This window comes from Procambarus clarkii, chromosome 21 (genome assembly GCF_040958095.1).
Source record: "Procambarus clarkii isolate CNS0578487 chromosome 21, FALCON_Pclarkii_2.0, whole genome shotgun sequence".
NCBI classification, from domain to species: Eukaryota; Metazoa; Arthropoda; class Malacostraca; order Decapoda; family Cambaridae; genus Procambarus; species Procambarus clarkii.
In genome coordinates this window covers 37182219-37203413 of record NC_091170.1, presented here as the reverse complement: position 1 = coordinate 37203413, position 21195 = coordinate 37182219, and the positions used below count along the sequence as shown (strand labels likewise).

General features: G+C 46.4%; 1 protein-coding gene across 1 annotated transcript in view; it reads right to left on the bottom strand.

Moving 5' to 3' along the window:
- The window catches only part of LOC123760744 (tuberin), a 151633-nt gene that overhangs the window by 70046 nt on the left and 60392 nt on the right, over positions 1-21195 (bottom strand). The window contains exons 20-21 of the mRNA XM_069328680.1: positions 16105-16259; positions 12880-12971 (exon numbers count right to left, since the gene is read on the bottom strand). Coding sequence (XP_069184781.1) covers positions 12880-12971; positions 16105-16259 — 247 coding nt within the window. The remainder of the gene's footprint in view (positions 1-12879; positions 12972-16104; positions 16260-21195) is intronic.

Below are 21195 nucleotides of genomic sequence, written 5' to 3'. Positions count from 1 at the left end.
TATGGTCACCGAGATGAAGCTCGCAGGTGGACACCATCAACGAAGCCCTGATCACCATAGAAATGGTGATACACCCGCATCAAAGACCAGACGCGATGAGCCAAGGAGAAGGCCGAACCAGCCACGTACCAGACCGGTCCAACCTGCCGAAAGACGCGGAGCCGCGGTAAACGCCCTGGGTTCAGACACCGATCAAGCAGCATCTGAAAGCAAAGCTGGGCCGGCCGCCAAGGGGCCACGAGGACTACTCTCCCAGGGTAGGACTCCAACCGTGCCAGAACCTGAACCTGGACCGAGGGAAGAGGTACAGGTAACTCCACCTCGACCAGTCCTGCTGAAAGGCATCCACCGGGAACGCCTTGCAGGTGGGGAAGGGCTCCACATAGAATGGGAGATGCAGAGACCATGCCGAAGCGAAGATGTCCATGTCTGGGAGTCCGTACGTCAGGCAGAACCAACAAAACGAGTCGGCGACTACCGGCCAATCCGTGAACAAAGGAATGAACCGAGACAGGCCATCCACCAGGACAATGGACATTCCCTGGACATGAACCACACGGAGAGCCAAACCCCAAGAATCAAGCAGAACGAGCCACTCGAAAGGACCAACCCCAAAGAGGCAAGGACGAAGAGAACCCCAGTGGTTCCGGCAAGGATCCACCAGAGAACAGTCCAAATGGAGCCGGATAATAGACCCCCGAGTGACCTGAACCATCCAAAGCGCAAACCAGACAGCCACGAACTCCCGAACCATGCTGTGAGCCCAACAGAAAGACGGACCCCCGTCCTCAGTCGGCCTGGCGAGCACTGGTCACAAATCCCCAGCCGAGAGACGACCGTCCATGAACACCTTAAGCGAAGGCTCAGGGAGGCACCAAGGCACGGAACCCCGAAAACCTCGAAGAAGAAGCCGGCGATGCAGCACCAACATAAGATCCCAGAGGACAAACCCAATGATCGCGAGAGAGGCAGAAGGGCCATCCCCGAAGGAACCAAAACAACGCCGAAGCCAAACCCGACCCGACGGGTAGACCAGCACGGTGAAGTTCAGACTTCAGCACAATTGCTCGAGTAACTGCGGTGAAGTTCAGACTTCAGCACAATTGCTCGAGTAACTGCCGAGTGACCTAGGACAGCCTCAGAAACAGCTGAACGCGGGACCGCAGCTGCAGCAAGGCCTCTGGAGGGAGAGACAAGGAAGCAGTCCAAGAGTCTGAAACAAGACCCAGCCAGGTTCGAACCCAGGACAGAACCAGATGGAATGTCCCCCAGTTCACCAGGAACCCGAACCCGTTGATCTGGAAAGAACCACATCCCTGGTGAGCAGACAAGCGGACTGACTGGGAGCCCACACCAGCTAGAACAGAAACCGAATCCCGAGCATACGCAGACAGGTCACCAAGATCCGGAAAAGATGTGTAAATACACGAGGTGCCAATTACAAACTAGGGAAGACAACAAAAGTGGCAAGCCTGAAGCACCGCCACCAACTGTGTCAGTCCTAGAACCCTGGAGAGGAATGTTGCAAGAAGTGACCCGGAGGTCCAGGGACACCATCCAGGCACCCGGCCCCCAATAGAAGCCGAACCGGCGACAACAGTCTTCCGAAGAGAGGCAAAGAATCCAAGGCGCAGACAAAACTAGTCCAGGAGAACCGCAGATCGGCAAAGACCGTGTCGGCATTGGAACAGGCAGGAACCCCAGAAGGATGGGGCGGATCGACCATGTCCAAACACACCTATACCAAGATGACATGACGAAGTGCAGGGGAAGAGGCCCACCTCCCCAGCCCCAAACCCCCTAAAGGGGGAGGAGTCGCCCAACCAGAGGCCGGAAGACAACCAAAAAAACGCCCCCCGAACTGTGGAACCAAGCGAGAACTAACAGAGCAAGCTGTTAGTTCCCCCCCCCAGCACCCTGTCAACAGCGAAGGGAACACACACCAAAAACGATCTGGAAGCCCCAGTACTGATGAGGAACACCTGTCCACCGCACACCACAAAAACACGGCAGTGAGCGCCACGGAGGCAAACACCGCCTAAGAAACAGAGACCAGAGAAGCGTCTGTCAGGGTTGACATTAGCTTACGAACTGAGTGCTATGCAACCGGCACAGTGTGGTCCGGGCCCCTCCCCCTCACCTCTTGGGAAGGGAGGGCAGCGCGGCAGTTGTGTGTTACATTTGCTTGTTTCCTTGGGATTGAAGGGAGTTCTGCCTCTCTGTTCGGTTTTTGCTGTTAGTCTCTTACCATGTGGGGTTTGTTTTGTTATGCCTAACTTCTGGGTGCCTAACCCCAGTCGATGGCAGATAAAGAAAACCCCCATCCACAAGGAAGGTTTTCCAGGGCCATTACTCCCTGAAATCTCTCTGAAGGGGCCACCTGGTTAATACCTGGTTTACCTGTTTGATGGGGTTCTGGGAGTTCTTCTACTCCCCCAAGCCCGGCCTGAGGCCAAGCTTGACTTGTGAGAGTTTGGTCCACTAGGCTGTTGCTTGGAGCAGCCCACAGGCCCACATACCACCACAGCCTGGTTGGTCCGGCACTCTTTGGAGGAAGCAATCTAGTTTCCTCTTGAAGATGTCCATGGTTGTTCCGGCAATATTTCTTATGCTCGCTGGGAGGGTGTTGAACAACTGCGGACCTCTGATGTTTATACAGTGTTCTCTGATTGTGCCTATGGCACCTCTGCTCTTCACTGGTTCTATCCTGCATTTTCTTCCATATCGTTCACTCCAGTACGTTGTTATTTTACTGTGTAGATTTGGTACTTGGCCCTCCAGTATCTTCCACGTGTATATTATTTTTTAGGTTCAGGCCAGAGCCAGGCCAGGTTCTGGCTCATGGTCCCTGGTAGGTCTGAACTCCATAGCTAATGTCCCGGTCTAATATAAAATACATTAGCCCGATAAGCTCCAGGGAGCCATAGGGGCTCCCCTCAAAAAGGGGAGCATTCATAAGCCATTGCTCCCTGTGCCTCTCTGAGGGGAAACAGGTCCTGGCTCATGGTTTCCAGTATGTAAGAGCTCCAAGTAACTGATGCTCTAGACTAGTATAATGAATATCAGTCAGCCAGCTTCAGGGAGCTGACGGGGCTCCTCTCAGAAAAAAGTGTAAACATTTTAGGCATCACTGAGCGGGACCTTGAGAGGCCCGGAACATCTTGATTGTTTACTACTGTAATAATCCAAATACTTCTAGTAGACATTATGCACATGAGAACTCTTATTTTCAATACCAGTACTGTACATATGGCAAAGAAAAATACATCAGTATAGATCAGTATCTACAAATATCTGTTCAAAGTCATCATGCAGGAGTCAGCAACTTATAATAACTAACCAGTGGGTTGCCTAACAAATATTTCAGCCCATCCAAAGCACCAACATGCACATAAATGAGGCACTTTTTTTTCGTCTTCACTGTTTGGAGCAGAAGCAGGTCCAACATTCAAGCCAAAGCCCAGACGATCAATAGACGAGTACCCATTGGTTGATTCACCCAATCCATCGCCTGACCATCCAACATCATCTGTTGAAAATTAACAGAGTTAAAGACAAAAACCAGCACTGACTGTAATGAAACGTCATTTTCTGGGTGGTCCCCGAAGGCTTCCCGGAGCTTACATGGCTGATATGCATGTATTAGACCGTGGCCTTAACCAGAATCTTGCCCCCCCCCTCAGAGAGGTACGAGGAGCAATGACCTATAGAAACCCCCATGTGTTTGGAGGCATTACTTGTCTGCCATCGACCGGGGTTTTGCACCAGAACAGCAGACAACAAGACAAACCCACATGGTAAAAAAACAGTGTTGAATGTAATGAAACGCTATTTTCTGGGTGAGTCCCAGAGGCTCCCCGGAGCTTACTAGGCTGATATGCTAATGTCAGACTTTGGCATCAGTCATGTGTATGGAGTTCTTTGGGCCTACTGGGGACCATGAGCCAGAACCTGGCCCCCTCTAAAGAGGCAAGGGGAGCAATGGCCTATAGAAACCCCAGTGTGACTGGAAGCATTCTATGTCTGCCATCGATTGGGTTAGGCACCCAGAAAGGTAAGTGTCCCAAAACAAACCCCTATTCTAGTGAAAATTGCAAACAAAAGCCGAACGAGTGGATAGAACTCCCCCAAACAAAAACGAGCAAACTAGTATGATGTCACCTGTCGTCGCGCCGCTGTCTACGCAGTTGCCCCCTCCCCAGGAGAGGGAAAGGGAAGACTCAGACCCACCGCGCCGGCGATCCACACCCCAGTTCTGTGGCTGGATGTCAAAACATGCGAAAAACCGCTGACCGGAGGGAGGGAGGGATGCCGGGGAGCCTCCGGGACTCATCCAGAAAATGGCGTTTCATTACATTCAACGCTGGCTTTCTGGGGGAAGCCCCTACGACTCCCCGGAGCTAACTACCCACAAAGGAAAGACTAGGGACTTACCTGGGAGGTGGTTGCTGCTCGCTCCTCAACCTGAAGTCGAGACAATTGGCTGCATCCGCTGACCCAAAGCGACACCGGCCTGACTGGGCCCAGGAACGTTAACAAGGTAACGAGCAGCTAGGACCCTGTTCAACCGCCAAAATCCCCACACCCGAATGTCAGCCCAGGACATATTGCCAAAGACGGCAGCAAGAGCCGTGAACTTGCGGACATCATGGGCATGGGGACAGACCGCAGGCTGGCTAGCCTTAATAACCCTGCAGACGACCTGGGAGACCCGCACCCTCGAACAGGGAAGAAGGGAGACTGGATCAACCCAAAGAGCATTCACGGACACAGAAGCCGTGGCACGCAAATAAAGGCAGAGAGCTGCAACCGGACACAATACATGATGCACCCCCGGCCTAACCAATGAAGCATCAACAATGCAAGGACCCCTCCGGAAAGCAGCAATGTCATTCTTCACCAGAAAAGAAGGAGAAGGCTGCAGACGAACAAACCGATCATCCCGACTGAAGGAGCAGAAATCTCTGCGCCAGAGGATTGCATGAAACTCACCAACCCAACCCCCAGAGGCCAATGCCAACAGGAAAAGAGCCTTCGAAAAACAATCCGGAACCGAAGGGGCCACAAAAAATGCTCTATCCAAAGACCAGGCTCAGGCGGTGTATGAGCAGGCCGAAGGTGAAACAACGCCCGAGACAGCTTGCGAAATGGCGCAGATGTGATATCAATACCAAAAGCAAACTGAAGCGGCTCCGCCAGTGCCGCACCATACGAGGCGACAGTGTTAGGCATAAGGAGACAGTCCTGGAACAATCAAGAGAGAAAGGACAATACCACCCTAACTGAAAGCGAAGTACAACGACAAAGACCTAAGAAGAACCAGAAGGACTGCCAGGAAACTTCATACTGCCGCCGAGACGAAGCAGGCAGGTGGGACACTAATAAGGAAGCCACCTGATCATCATAGAGATGATGATAAACTCGAGTCAAAAATACCATACACGAAGACTTGAGAAGATCGAACCATCCACGTGACGTACCGGTCTGATCTGCTGGAAGAGGTGGAGCCGCGGGAAAACCTCCGGGTTCGGACACAGAGCAAGTAGCACCTGAAACCACGGCTGGGCCGGCCACCAAGGGGCCAAGAGTACAACTCTCCCCTGATAAGTCTCCAATCGAGTCAGGACCTGGAGCAACAGCTGACCCTGGGAAAAGAGGTAAAATACCCCCACCTTGACCAATCCTGCCAAAAGGCGTCGACCCCGACGGGCTCACAGTCAGGAAAGGGCGCCACATACAGCGGAAGGTGCCGCGACCACGCCAACACGAAGAGGTCCACCTCGGGGTATCCAAATGTCTGGCAAAGGTAACTGAAGGAGTCGGCGTCGACTGTCAATTCCGTGGAGAGGGGGAACGAAACGAGACAGGCCGTCGGCCAAGACCTTGGACACTCCCCGCACGTGAATTGCCAGGAGAGCCAAACCCCGAGAACTCAGCAGACGAGTCACCCGAAGTGACCAGGACCAAAGAGCCAAAGACTGCCTCGAACCTTCCTGATTCAAGCAATGAACCACTGGAGAACAGTCTGAATGGAGCCGGATCATTGATCCGTGGGCGACCTGAACCCTCAGAAGAGCAAACCACACCGTCGCGAACTCCCGCACCGTGCTGTGGACTCAACGGAAGGGCGGACCCCACCGTTCCTGGCCGGCCTGCTGAGCACTGGCCACAAAGCTCCAGCCGAGAGACAACATGTCCCTGAACACATCGAGCAAGGGCTTGGGCAGGTGCCAAGGCACTGAACCCCAAAAAACCTGAAGAGGAAGGCAGCGACGCAGCAGCCGACGCATGGCTCCCACGAGGCCGAACCCAGCGATCGCTGGGCATCCAGATGAGCAACCAACCTAGAGCGTTGCAACAACCTAAAGCGCACATGCGACGCCTGCGTCACCTGTACCCATAGAACATCATCATGAGACTGGGTAAACTGAGTCACCAGCAAGCAACAGAACTCGCAGGACTCCGGGTTGAAAGTGTCACCGACCCAACAGGCAGCGTGAAGAAGGCAAAAACCGTGAGGGTCACCCTGAGTCAAGGGAACCGAGCAACCCTCGAACTCACACGAAGCGAGGGGGGGCTCGGGAACACCTCCATGAAACCTATGCGCCCCCAAGGGGATTCCCAGGGTCCCGAGCACTTAACATAACTCGGGCCCAGGTAAACCCAGGCAGGGTACTACTAATCGGTGCCCACAAATACTGAGCAACTTTCTAAAGCTGAACCCCAGGGACGTGTACACTCACAGGGACATAGCAGGGGCTCTACCAGAAGAGAACCGTATGCAGGTCAGGCACAAAAAGGGGGAAACAAGGGAGACCCCCCACAAGGCAAAAACACAAATAAAAACAAAACCCGCAAGAGGACAATGCACCCCAAGGAACAGAGCCGGCCGCTGTGAAAGGTGACAACTACCTGCGCAGTACCCTGAGCCCTGCACCTGTGCAAAACTGCCTCTTACCCTAAGGTAAAAAAGGAAGACAAAACCCCCAAGACCCAAAGGGCAGCCAAAAAAACGAGCAGTAACTTGGCCCAGCAGAGGCAGGCCCCGAGGAACTTGTGGAAAGTAGACCAAAGCTACAAAGGCATTACTTACAGGGCACCTAGGGACGATAACCCTAAGCGCATTCAGCCTGAGTACTGTAGAATGACTCCTGGCTCTCGCACCCCTGAAAAACAGCCACCACACTCAAAGCACAGTGCTGGAATCACTGGAGCACACGACCTCCGCCTCTAGCATCAGCCTTAGACTGGTGGATAGCCGGCGTGGGGGGTCTGGGGCTCCCCCTTCCCCCTCCTGGGGAGGGGGAGCTGCGCAGACAGCGGGGCAGCAACGTGTGATGTCATGCTCATTTGCTCGTTTCTTTTAGGGGAGTTCTATCCACTTGTTCGGCTTTTGGTAGCAATATTTTAACCAGAATAGGGGTTTGTTTTGGGATGCTTACCTTTCTGGATGCCAGACCCGGTCGATGGCAGACATAGAATGCTTCCAACCACATGGGGGTTTCTATAAGCCATTGCTCCCCATGCCTCTCTGAGGGGGCCAGGTTGTGGTTCATGGTCCCTGGTAGGCCCACAGAACTCCATACACATGACTGATGCCAAAGTCTGACATTAGCACATCAGCCTAGTAAGCTCCAGGGAGCCAAAGGGGCTCCCCCTAAAAAAATCCTCCATTTCCACAGAAACAAAATAAGGAGCATTGTCTGACACAACCATGTCTGGCAATCCAACATTACAAAATATTTTCCTTAACAGTTCACAAGTAAGAGATGATGTGGTGGAATTACACACATGAACATCCAGAAATTGTGTGTATGAATCCACCACCACCAGGTAATATTTGTTATCCATAGGTCCAGCATAATCTATATGAAGTTTAGACCAGGGTTTCCCAGTGCATGGCCAAGAAAGTACTGGGGCCTGTGGTTTCTGATAATTCTTAAAGCAAATATGAACATTTTTTGTTACCTCAGCAATATCCTAGTCTATTTTTGGCCACCAAACCCAACTTCTAGCTTTTGCTTTCATAGCATTTATGCCATTATGGCCTACATGCAGCTGTCCCAAAATCTTATATCTTAGTTCCCCAGGCACATACACTCTATTCCTATACAAGAGTACATCCTGGTGAATACTAAGGTCAGCCTTTACCGCAGCATACTCTGACAATAATAAATTATCATTCCAACCATATTTGACAAACTTCATCAACAGATTAAATTTGGAATCTCTACTAGTTGCCTTCCTAATAGTCTGGAATGAAATATCCTCAAAAGACATAGATTCCACCAGGTTAACATATTCCACTGGAATACTGGAATTCAATTCTTCTGTCACAGGCAATCTACTTAATGCATCAGCTACTATATTATCCTTGCCTGGCTTAAACTCTAAATCATACTCAAACTGCGAGAGTAGTAATACCCATCTTTGAATTCTAGCATTGGCATTAACTGGAATTTGTTTATCTCTGCCAAATAATCCTAGCAGGGGTTTACGGTCTGTTCTAGCAAGAAATTTCCAGCAGAAAATACCTCGGTTTTTTACAGCATATACCAAAGCTAAGGCTTCTTTATCTAACTGAGAATAATTCTGTTCTGCAGGAGTTAATTTCTTGCTAGCAAAATATACTACTTTATCCTGACCATCTACTTCCTGTAATAATACACAACCCACTCCTACTGGGGAAGCATCTACCTCCAGTTTTAAAGGGAGTCTACCAGTAAAATTGGTGAGCACTGGAGAATTTATCAATTCCTGCTTAATATTCCTGAAGGCATTCTCTTCTCTTACTGCCCACTGAAATCTAGCCCCTTTTTTCAACAATTCATACAAGGGCACTAATTTTGTTGAAAAGTTCTTTGCAAACTTACAAAAATATGTAACCATCCCAACAAAAGACTGTACTTCCCCTAACTGATGTTGGGGCTGGGGCATCTACTATAGCAGCTACATTTTTGTGAAAAGGAGTAAAGCCCTTACCTGAAATATGGTACCCCAGGTATTCAATGGCCTTGGTCTTCAATGTTGTTTTACCCTTATTAATCTTCACATTGTGCTCTTGCAGGAGATTCAAAACCTGTTCTAATCTAGCATCATGCTCTTCCTCATTCTCCCCGCATACAATAATGTCATCTAAAAAACTAGCCACACCTTCAATGTTTACTAACAATGGGGACATGAATCTCTGAAAAATTGCTGGAGACGAGGAGAGTTCAAAAGGAAGTCTTTTATACTTAAATAACCCCTTGTGGGTATTAATCACTAACAATTTCTGGTTCTCCTCCTCTACAGGAATTTGCAAATAAGTATTTTTCAGGTCAATTTTAGAAAAGATTGTCCCCTTGCAGACCACTGACAACAACTCATCTATCTTAGGTAAAGGGTATTTCTCACAGCAAATGCGGTTGTTGAGTTCCTTCAAATCTGCACAGATTCTCATGGATTTCCGATCTGCCTTCAACACTGGTACAATTGGGGCTGCCCACTCACTATGTGTAATTGGCTCTAAGATGCCTTCTACCACATGCCTTTCCAAGGCTGATTCTACCAATTGCTTGTAATGAAACGGAACCGTTCTTGCATTGAAAAATTTAGGTGAAGCCCCACTTTTCAGGTGAATTTTTGCCACCATGCTATTAATTGGCTTACCTGCCTCCACTGAATATTTATCTAACATATGTTCGGCACTTTTAATTGTTTAAACTATTGATAATTCATCTAGGCCCACCAAGAAAATTCCCACCTTTTCCCCATGAGATCCTTACCTTACCACATAGGCTAGGATTATGTGAATCCATTACATAAAAATCCTGGACAATTTCTTTTCCATTATAGCCTATTTTTGCCGACACCTTGACAGAGACCTTAATCGGTATACTATATTACATATGCACTTAATGATTTTTTACCTGGTTTTACATTCGATTGCAAGGTATCTGCCTGATCTTTAGGAAATGTTAACACTGCAGCACCAGTGTCTAGTTCCAACTTCTCATTAATTACAAAATTCACCACTTGTGACTTCACCGAACATACCTTTTCATTCACCGAATATAGTCTGCTTTCCTCACCTGCAGTTTCTTCAGACAGTTTACCTTTCTCTACTGCCTTGACCATATTACCACTACCTCTTCTTCCTGCATTCCCTGGTCGTCTCCTCTCCCAGGCCTTGCTATTCCTGTTCAGGTATTCTCTACACACTTTCCTCAAGTGCCCCTCCTTGTTATAAAAGTTGCATACATAGTCACAAAACTTGCACCTGCTACAACTGTGATTGTACCCCACAGTGTTTACATCTGGTATGGACTTGTACTACCATAATTTCTTGTAGATTTCTTACTTCCAAAAGCCCTTTCCAGGTTCAAAATCTTCTCTAGCACTGTCCATGAAGTCATCGATTGTAGATCCACATTTTCTGCCACCAGGTTAGGGAAAAATATCTCATTTTCTACTGCCATGAACAACTAGTCCCTCACCTGGCCGTCAAACTGTGCTCCGAAGTTGCAGTGGTTCGCCAACGCCTTCAATTCCGCATATAAATCCTGTACGGATTCCTGCTGCTTCTTCGTCCTCTTCTGAAAATCTATCAAACTCCTGTGATATTAAGGTTTCACTACATAATGATGCTTAAGCAGGGCAATCAGGTCTACTTAGGTCTTCATGTGGGGTAGCTCTGGCGCACACAAGCTACCAAGAACACTATATACTTCTGTACCCAGTGAAACTAAGAGCACCGCTTTCTTGTTGGCGTCCTCCTTAATCTCATGATACTGAAAGTTTGCTTCCAGCAGGCCGAGCCACAGGTCCATCGAGATCTTGGTGGCATTAAACGAATCCAATTTGAGATGAATGCTGGGGTAGCCATGGCCACACAGTGGATTGCACAACTCACTGTTGTATCCATTCACCACATTTATGACATTTATATATATATATATGTTTGATGGACCACATCAACTGGCACACCACATTTAGAATTTTGCCTAACACTATTAGTAAGATGTATGCATCATTTTATATTTAGCAGTGAAAGCATAAATTATAGAGACAAATACTACTGAGCAGTGTTGAAGATGTATATTCAATTAGAAATGTAAAGTTTGGGAAAGATTTTCTATATACCAAACCACCTTGAATAACAGACAAGAAGCTACCAGTATATCATATGTATGTACCAGACACAATACTTGCCTTGGTCAATTAATGGTGTCAAGCCATCACCACTGTCTCTCATTGCAGAGCGCATGTGTAAGTCATCTTTACTCTGAGGCATATATTTGCCTGGAATAAGAAGAGAAATCTGGTTTTTAACAAAGAAATTTAATATATTTCATAAAATTAAATCTTTTGGAAAATACTGTATAAGAAATAATTAAAGACCAATAAAGCAGTGAAAATTACTAGCAGTAGCTAGTAAGTGAACCAAATGTAGAGAAAAATCAATAAAGTTCCTAACCCCTATATATTATACTACTGTATACCTATCTACCTATTCTAAGATTTTTTTATTTTTCAAATCAGGGTCACAACCATTTATATATGTAGGCACTCTGCTGTTTTGTCTGTGATGTAAAACCAGCACTGAATGTAATGAAATGCCATTTTCTGGGCGAGACCGGAGGCTTCCCGGAGTTATCCAGGCTGATATGAATATATTAGATTTCTGACATCAGTCAATGTGCAGGGGAATTTTGCCTACCGGGGGATCGTGACCCAGATCCTGGGTCATGGATCCGTACCTGGCTCAAACTTAGTTTTCCATTTTTTCCAGAAGTACTGATGTACTTCTTGAGGCATGTGTACTATACAACCACTGGATATTCCAATTTTGGTCTTTCAAAATTCAAGCATAGCATATGTTCCTCACACAACTTTGGGTTTTTCTAGTAACAGCCTAGGTTTTTTTCTTTATTAAGAGTTAGTTTTTAATGCCATTCCACATAATTTGTAGGTTGTGTAGGCCTACTTTCTCTTATTCCACACTCCATAATATGACATTTATTTATACTGAATTCCATTTGCCAGGTGTTACTCCATACACTTAGTTTGTCCAGGTCAACTTGATGGGCATTGCAATTGTCTAAGTCTCTTATCATTCCTAGTAGCTTTGCTTCATCAACAAATATGTTCATATAGTTCTGTATTCCTACTGGTAGATCATTTATACAGACAATGAATATTACTGGTGCAAGAACTGAACCCTGTGGTAATCCACTATTAACACTCCTCCAGTCTGATACATGACCTCTGATTACGACCCTCATCTTTCTGTCAGAAAAATTTTCATCTATGTCAGCAGTCTGCCTGTCACCTCTCCAGCTCATTCCAGTTTCCAGAACAACCTCGTGTGTGGGACTATCAAAAGCGTTTTTTAAGGTCCAAATGAACACAGTCAACCCAACCATCTCTTTCCAGTAGAATCTTCATGACTCTATCATAAGTACTAGATAGATTTGTTACATAGGATCTTCCTGTTTGAAAGCCATACTGTGTTATTGTCATTTCTCTCCAGATATTCTCCCCATTAGGTTTTAACTAGTTTTCCAGTGTTTTGACTACCACACCTGCCAACAATACAGGGTGTATAATTCAAGAGAATCTTCTCTGCTACCATTTTAATAGACTGGAACTATGTTTGCCTTTTTCCATATATCTGCTAAGATTCCTGCACATAAAGATGCCTGAAAATCAATTAAAGTGGAATGCTCAGCATGGAAAAGAGAGAAGAGGGAAAGAGCGGGGGAATGAGATCCAGGCATTGCCAGGTACCTCATCTAGTTTTTTAGAAAAGTTATTTACCAAGACACTTTATCCAGTAATGAAGCTATTCCATGAATTATCTTCATTCCAAAACATTAGACTCTAAAATTAACATACCTCATGTGATATAGTCCTGTGTAATTCCGAACGGTGACGCCTGCGGTGAACACTTAAGCCACCAGGAATGACTGCTTCAGGAACAGTGACACCTGATTAAAAACATGATTTATTAATGTCAAACACATACAGTTCCATGTGGTATTACAGATTAAATCAAGCATTGAAAGTATCCATTGAAAAATCAATCTATTTCTGGTTGGCCCCAAATAGCTCCCAGAGTTTAATTCTGGTTCCAAAAGCTTATCCCAACACACACCAAACATCCATGACCCATCCATTGCATGCCAGAAGTAAGAACTAGGATCTAACTTAATCTATCAGGCGAGTGGAACAAGGGGATCGGTGATCAATCACAAAACTTGGAAAATCTACCAGAAGCCATATAGGAACAACAAAACAAGCAACTGCCTGAAGAAAGTGAGGAGCCTCAAGGTATCCAAGACCAATGATCATTGCCACAGAATAAATACCCTTACCCAGATATGTTGGACTGCCACCAAAATGGCAGCAAGTCACTTGAGGTCTCAGTTAACCTGCCACCTAACTCTAGACCTGCCTGTACCAAGCCCAGTAACTCCAAAAGAAAGAAAGGGACAGGGAGCTACTGGTGGTCCACCAGAAATGGGCCTTTTATTATATCAAGGGTGGGCATGACAGTTTCGAATTCAATTTTCTGGAATTCAGTACATTATGAGTTAACCCCACCCTGGGGTAGCTCGTAATGTACCGAGTTCAGGGGATTTGGTCTTTTTGGAACTTGATCCCCACCTTTGCATTACTGTATATTCAACACAGTTTTGGGTAAGGACCACTCAGTAGCTCCAGAGCTTACACAAAACATCACCTTCATAGGAAAAGCTGGCTTATTTTGAGAAAATACAAATTAGCATAACAGAAAAGGCAGATTAGGTTTGTACATAGAAGAATAATGGCCAGAATGAGAAACCAGGGCAGAAGAACATCAGCTACATGCCAAATGACCAAGCAGAGTATAGCTGAGGGATATCCAATTAGTAATGAGGCTAACACACTATTGGACTGTCAGAAGTATATATATATTACATGGAAAATTAGTGGGGAGTACTGGAATGCAGGTAAGGGTGTTAATAAGCTCACAAAGTGACTGTAAACATGTGAAGTGGTGAAGTTATGAGCGTATATTAAGGGCTATGATTTTGTAATGGACTGTGACCGTGTCAAATTTGTTTTCACATAATTGGTCTGCTTCCAAGTTCTGTACACTGTAATTATACTTTTGGTACTTCAAATTTTCTGTGTTTTGAATATTTTAGCTAGTGTAACTAAAATCCATCCATTTTTGTATATCTATATACTGTACCATAAAATAACTGTCTTGTCAGTATCATTCAAATTTCTTTCATTAAACACAGGCCTTAGTGGTTAAATAAGGGGGTTGCATATACAAATTATGGGCTTATTAACTTGTAAATGTTGGTGCTGAAAACAAAAACCCTTCTGGGTGGGCCCCAATGGATCCCTGAAGCTATATTGCTGAGATAGCTTCCCATTACTTAGTCACATCAGTCATATGCATCATGTTGGCTTATCAGGAACCAGAGCCTGAGAATGTGGCTTCCCTCAAAGAGGCACAGAGATGGGAAGTGTTATGACTGCCAGGAATACTACTAAAAAGTAGATGAGACAATAAAGACAATTACATGATTCATGAAAAATGAAGCACTGAAACAGCAAATAGAAAATGCACAATACTAACTCAAAACGAAATGGTTCACTTTAAACTGGGAATGAAACACCTTCTAGTATGTTGAGCAGCCAACAGATGACATCTCAGTTTCATGCTGACAACCACTCAGTCCAGACATGATGGACCACTAATTGAAGTACCTGGTAAGGTGGGAGGGAGTCAGGAAGCCACCAGGACTCACTCAGAAAGGGACTTTTCATTACATTCAATGCTGGTTTTCTGGAGGAAGCCACTTGATGACTCCTGAAGCTAACCACAGAGAAGGGGAAAAAATGGGACTTACCAGGGATGAGAGGAGGCAGCTACAAAGTCTTATAAGAGATGCCAGGCCCAGAAACTCAGTCCATGGTAATGCAATTAGGACCAGGAATGTTGACCCAATACCGTGCCACCAAGACCCTGTTAAATCTCCAAAACCACCAAACCTGAATATTAGCCAATGACATAATAGTGAAGACTGTAGCCGAAGCAGCAAACTTACGAACACTGGGGGCCAAATTTGCCATGGAACAAGGTGCCAAGGAAACCAGATCGACAATCAGTGCATCCAACAAAGCTGAACAGATGGCATGCTGGTAAGGGCATATTGCCACAACTGGACACAACAGTAGGTACACCCTAGCCAGACCAAGCATCACACACCAAAGAGCCAGAGCTCAACACCCACAAGCACAACTAGGTAAGTACACCAAGGGACCCTCTGGAAGCCAAGTTTCCACATCGACCAGAAAAATAAGGCTGCAGATGAAGAAACTGCCCACTAGGGTCAAAAGAAAACACCCCATGCTTCCTCCAGAAAACCAGCAATAAGTATAATGAAGATCCTCTTTCAAGTTGAACCTGACTCCATGGTCCCTTCCCCATTCCCCCTTTCAGTTGAGTCAGTGTGTGGCTTTCATGTCCGGACTGAGCTCTGTTGACAAGGGAAGCCAGAGCTCCCTGTAGTGCTGCCACCTGGCAGTAGCTAGCTGTAACTAGGAGGTTCAACCTAACTACTGGGTGATCACTTGCAGAGTCGTTTGCAGATTCATTTCTTTTCTTTCCATGAATCTTGCAGTTATCTGTTTTGCTTTACTTATTTTCTGCATGTTTCCTTGATGAGGATAATTGTAAAAATCCCCTGCTCCTGCACCTGTGTGATGATGCCAGGTTCTGGATCTGGTCTCTAGAAGATCATTAAGAACATCTAAGGATGAAGTGACTCATGTGTAGAACTACCTAAGAGAGCGAGCTTCAGAGAGCCACTAACGCCCAGCCACAAAGAGATGTTTCATTGCATTCAATAGTGATTTTTAGAAATTAAGTTTCAAGTAACACAGTTATGGGGAAAGGAGTTAGATGAGAGTGGAGAAATTTTTATTGGTAAGCTGTACGTGTTAAAAGGAAGAATATGAAGAAATGTGCAAAGAAAGTTTTTCATGACCAGGTCTAAAGTACATATAGAAACATAAACAAACACTACAGAGTATATAATTAAATAAGAAAATAATACTTGCCCTTTTCTATATTGCAGATTTCAATGCATTTGGCGCATAGACCATTTCTCAGAGGTCGTTTAGAACATCCGGATGTTGTTATGGTTACTATCTTGCTGCCCAAGACCCAGGTTTGGTCTTGGCCTTCTTCTACAAACATCTTGGATACAGCACTCCTGATGATCAAATATATTAAAATGCATTATTTTCAATACAAAGTATTTAATCATAATGCATAGTTGTGAAACTTCTGAAATCATTGGATGACAAAGAGCATATGGTACAGGATTAAACTAAAAGAATCCTTATTCAATACACAAGTGCAATCCCAGAAATGCTTAAGTTCCCAATACAATTCAAGGCAGGCCATGGCCAAACACTAAAAAAAAATTTCTGGGGTGGTCCATTCAGCGCCTCTCTAGATATTATACACTAATACCCCTGGGCCAAAACCAAAACACCAGCATCTGTGACCATCTCTCAACCAATCAGGAGCAGGTATTGGAATCCAGATCCTTCAGAGGAAGGGAAGCTGAGGAAGTCTGAAATCTCCCCAGCTCAAAATGCTTGTAAAAGAAATGTTTGTTACTAACAATTACTGTATCAAACATTTAATACTATCCCTAACATCTAAAATACCACCTCACCGCTTCCTCCTCCCACTATCAGGTAGTGTCTTTGGAATACTTTCAATCAGTATTATTGAATTTGGTTCTTTCTTCTCAGTTCTGCCTCCTCCTATAATAGATGTGGTCCTGTCTCAGGCTAATCTGGTAACTAAGACCTCTGTGGGTGGTGTTGATTTCCCTTACTTTTTTTTTCCCCAGACTTCGTTCTTGTTTTCATTGGAGTTTAAACCCTGGTCCCTCTTCCTCTGTGGTAGGTAGGGGGTCCAAGGCTTAAAAAGGCTTCATTACACACAGAAATCACAATAGCGTGATGCATCAATGAACAAAATTTTTCATTGTTCAGTTTTTCAGTTTTGTTTTGTTCAGTTGATGCATCACGCTATTGTGATTTCTGTGTGTAATGAAGTAAGGGCGAAGAGGTAGAATGGCCTATTGACATAGCTCAAGTGCATGGGGGAGTTGTGTGAAACCCTGGTTTGTGTCTCGGGGAGGCTGCAGGATCCAAGTAAGTTCAGTAGAACTTCTGGTTTCAACTCTTTTGACCATGTCGTAGCTCAGTCGATTAAGGCAGCATCTGAGAAGATCTCAGACGTAGGTTCGAATCCTTGTCACGGCCCTTGTGGATTTGTTCCTTAAAAGGGCTCCTAGTGGGAACCTTGATTTCTATTTGGTCTGGCATAAGGATTAATTCCCAAGGCAGAGGGATTCAATCTTAAGGGAGGGGACGTGTTCTATCCTCCAACAAATGTGGAGATAAATTCATCCTTGCTTCCTCCTTGGGTACATTTCTGGATGAATATGTGCATTTCTGAGGCTCCTGTTTTGAGAAAGTTCTCTCAGATCCACTTATCTTAAGTTTAGGCTATGGATGTGGAAACCCTTTCCACTGTTAGTACTATATCTAACAAGATCCATAAAGGAAGAGTTTATCCACACATTGGTGGACAATAATTATTAATTTGAATTATTTTATTAGGTATATCAAACCAAAAATTTACTTTCATTTATTATAAATTAGTATCAGAGTGATTTTCTGATCAATATTAACTACATACTGTATTGTTATAATATTACCTTGGAGACCATGTGTGTGTGTGTGTCATTACATCATTACATATGGTTAATCTCAACATTAAATTTCCATCTGTGAAAACCAAGCACTAGGATACATTCAAATACAAGAATTGATACTATCAAAAATTGTGCAGTAATCCACAAATTGTGAAATTTCATATTAGCATGCAGTTTAATAGAATGCCAAAAGTCAATCAATTATTGATATATCAAAGTGTTGGTGAAATTAAAATTGCTGTAAAAATTAAGAATTTAATAAATCAAGTTGCTAACCGGGCTGGAGGTAACAGACCCATGATGTATATCAATGCCAACTGGGGACTCGCCTGCTAGACTTACTGACAAAAAGACTTACTGGCTTCTAACCTGACAGGATTTGAGTGGCAGCCTGCTTGACTTGACTATTGATGTATAACTTGACTAACTTCACTACTAATAACTGACTTTACTACTAATGGCTGACTTTATTACTAATGGCTGACTTTACTAATTACTGACTCGACTGACAACTGATGACTGACTTGACAGACTACTGATGACTAGCATCACACATCACTCCCCCTTCCCCCTCCCTTCCCAGGAGGGGAAAGGGGAAGTCCCAGAACCCCACCCACCTATCCACCCTTCAGTTCTGAAGCTGGCTGTCAAAACACGTGAAAAAATCGCCGAACGGTTAGGGAGGAGATGTCGGGGAGCCTCTGGGTCTCACCCAGAAAATGGCGTTTCATTACATTCGACGCTGGTTTTCTGGGGAAGCCCCTTACCGGAGCTAACTATCCACAGAGGGAAAAGGAAGGAACATACCCAGCAGGCAGTCGCTACTCACTCCTCAACTCGAAGCTGAGAAAACTGGCTGCAACTGCCGACCCAAAAGGTCACAGGCCCGACTAGGCCCAGGATCGTTCACGAGATAACGAGCAGCCAGGACCCTGGTCAACTGCCAAAATTCACGCACCTGAATGTCAGCCCAGGACATGTTGCCAAAAACAGCAGCAAGAGCAGCGAACTTGGAAACTTCATGGGCATGAGGATAGACCGCAGGCTGGCTAGCCTTAACAACCATGCGGACGACCTGGGAGACCCTCACCCGCGAACAGGGAAGAAGGGAAACCGGATCAACCCAAAGCGCGTCCCCAGATACAGAAGCCGTGGCACGCAAATAACAGCAGAGAGCCACAAGCGGACACAAAACATGACGCATCCCTAGCCCGACCAGCCAAGCATTAACAACCGAAGAACCCCTCCGTAAAGCAGCAGTCTCATATATTGCCAGAAAAGAAGGAGACGGCTGCAGACAAACAAACCTATCGCCACGACCAAAGGAGCAGAAAACCCGTGCCGGAGGAGAGCATGAAGCTCACCGACCCGACCCCTAGAAGCCAATGCCAACAGAAAGAGAGCCTCCGGGAATCAAACCTGAACTGAAGGGGCCACAACAAACCATGGAGAAGAAAGAAAAGAAAGCACTCTGTCCAATGACCAGGATGGCTCAGGCGGCGCAGGAGCAGGCTGGAGGTGAAACGACGAACGAGAAAGCTTGTGAAACGGCACAGACGTAACACCAATACCGAAAGCAAACTAAAGCGGCTCCACCAGTGCCGCACGATACGAGGCGACAGTATGGGGCAAGATGACGGCCCTGAACCTCCACAAGAGAAAGACAAGACCACACCAACAAACACAGCTACCTAAAAAAGGGACAGAAGGAAAAGAAAGGTCCGCCAAAAACCCCACACTGCCACCAAGAAGAAGCACGCAGGTGGGACACCATCAACGAAGCCACCCAACCACCAACAGAAGGCGAGAGACCCGAGGCAGAGCTGAACCAGCCTCGCCATGAGCCAATCGAGCCTAGGAAAAAGTGGAGCCACGGGAAGATCTCGGGTACGACCCTGGAGCCAGCAGAGCCGGAAACCCAAGCTGGCAAAGGAGGAGATGGAACGGCTGCCGTACAGAAAAACAACCCAATGCCAGAGAGAGCCCGCCAGGAGATCGGAGATAACAGTCCCGACGTGAGACTCTAGAGAAGAGACACCGAGAGACTGTGAAAATGCCAACAGGAAGGGTAAGCCAGGATATCAGGAACCCAAACCTGGCAACAGGAGAGCCAAAAGGCACAAACAAAACACACAACCATGTGTAGGACAAAATGAGAAAACGGAAAAACACAAGAAAAAGACCAGAAGAAGCGAAGGAGGAGTCCCACATCCATACGCTGGGAAAATCCAGCGTCCTCCCCATAGAAGCAATCCAGAACACCCCCAGGAGCTACGGGGCACAGATTGGAGAATTGAGAGGAGCGAGAGGCGAAGCGCCTGAGAGAAAAAAAGGATGCAGAACACCAGCACACGTGCATACCATCCATATCAAAACAAACAACCACGGCACATGCGCAGCAGGGATGCCAGATGTGGGTTGCCAGACGTCGCGAGCTGAAGAAAGAAACCACGAATGTGACTTGAAAACCAGACAAAATAGTGTAGTTAACAAGTGAATCCCAGAGGAGAGTACACCGGGCAGCCGCCAACCATAGTCGAAAAAAGCAGTAAGGAGCGAAAAGAAACATAGCACAGCTTCCCATTTGGGCTACAAGGAGCCCAATCTGGCAACCCTGCGCAGCACAGGACTGGAAGACGACAGACGTTCCAATAATACAGGAAGAAACAAAACCTTCCCGAGCCTTCTAGAACATAAAGAAGCAAGCGTGAAGAAGCCACGAAGGCACAGAAGGCAAAGTCGCACCCAAGACCAAGTCATGCAGAACCCCGAGAAGAGGGGAACATGACGATGAAGGCCCGTCCCAAGAAGAAGGGTGGAGAAACGTACCTACCAATAGGACGGACCCGACAGATCCAAGGGACAAGGAACCGATCCCGGGGAGGGGCCGACTCCCAAAAACATGTATGGAGAGGATGGGGGGTGTAAGAAAAACCCCACTCCTCATAACCGCAAGCCCCGCCCAAAGGGTAGAAAAACCAAGGCGGGGTCCAACATCAGCCCCTCACCAGCCCCGGGAACTCACCCACCAGTCCCGGGTCCCGGGGCCGAGCCGTTCCCCCAAAGCCCCAGCCTCATAAGAAGAGCCAGGGCAGCCAGACAAGTACTAAGGAAGGGAGCCCACTGGCAGACTCACACAACACGGCTGGAGGAACAGACTTGAATGCCCCCGTTGCTACTCCGAAAGGGGAATTCCCCGAGACCGCCCAAGTCTCAAGACCATTAAGGGGAAAGAACAAGGGGCGCGGAAGGAAACAAAACTGAAGCAACCAACACCTCCAAGCCCTGTCACACCAACCAAAACGGGGCAGCCTTGGGGCTTCCAGGGAGCAAATGACCTAGCTCGTGTTGCACCACTGAAACTCAACTTGCAATGCCCATGCTGCCTGCACCTGCATAGTCAGCATAAGAC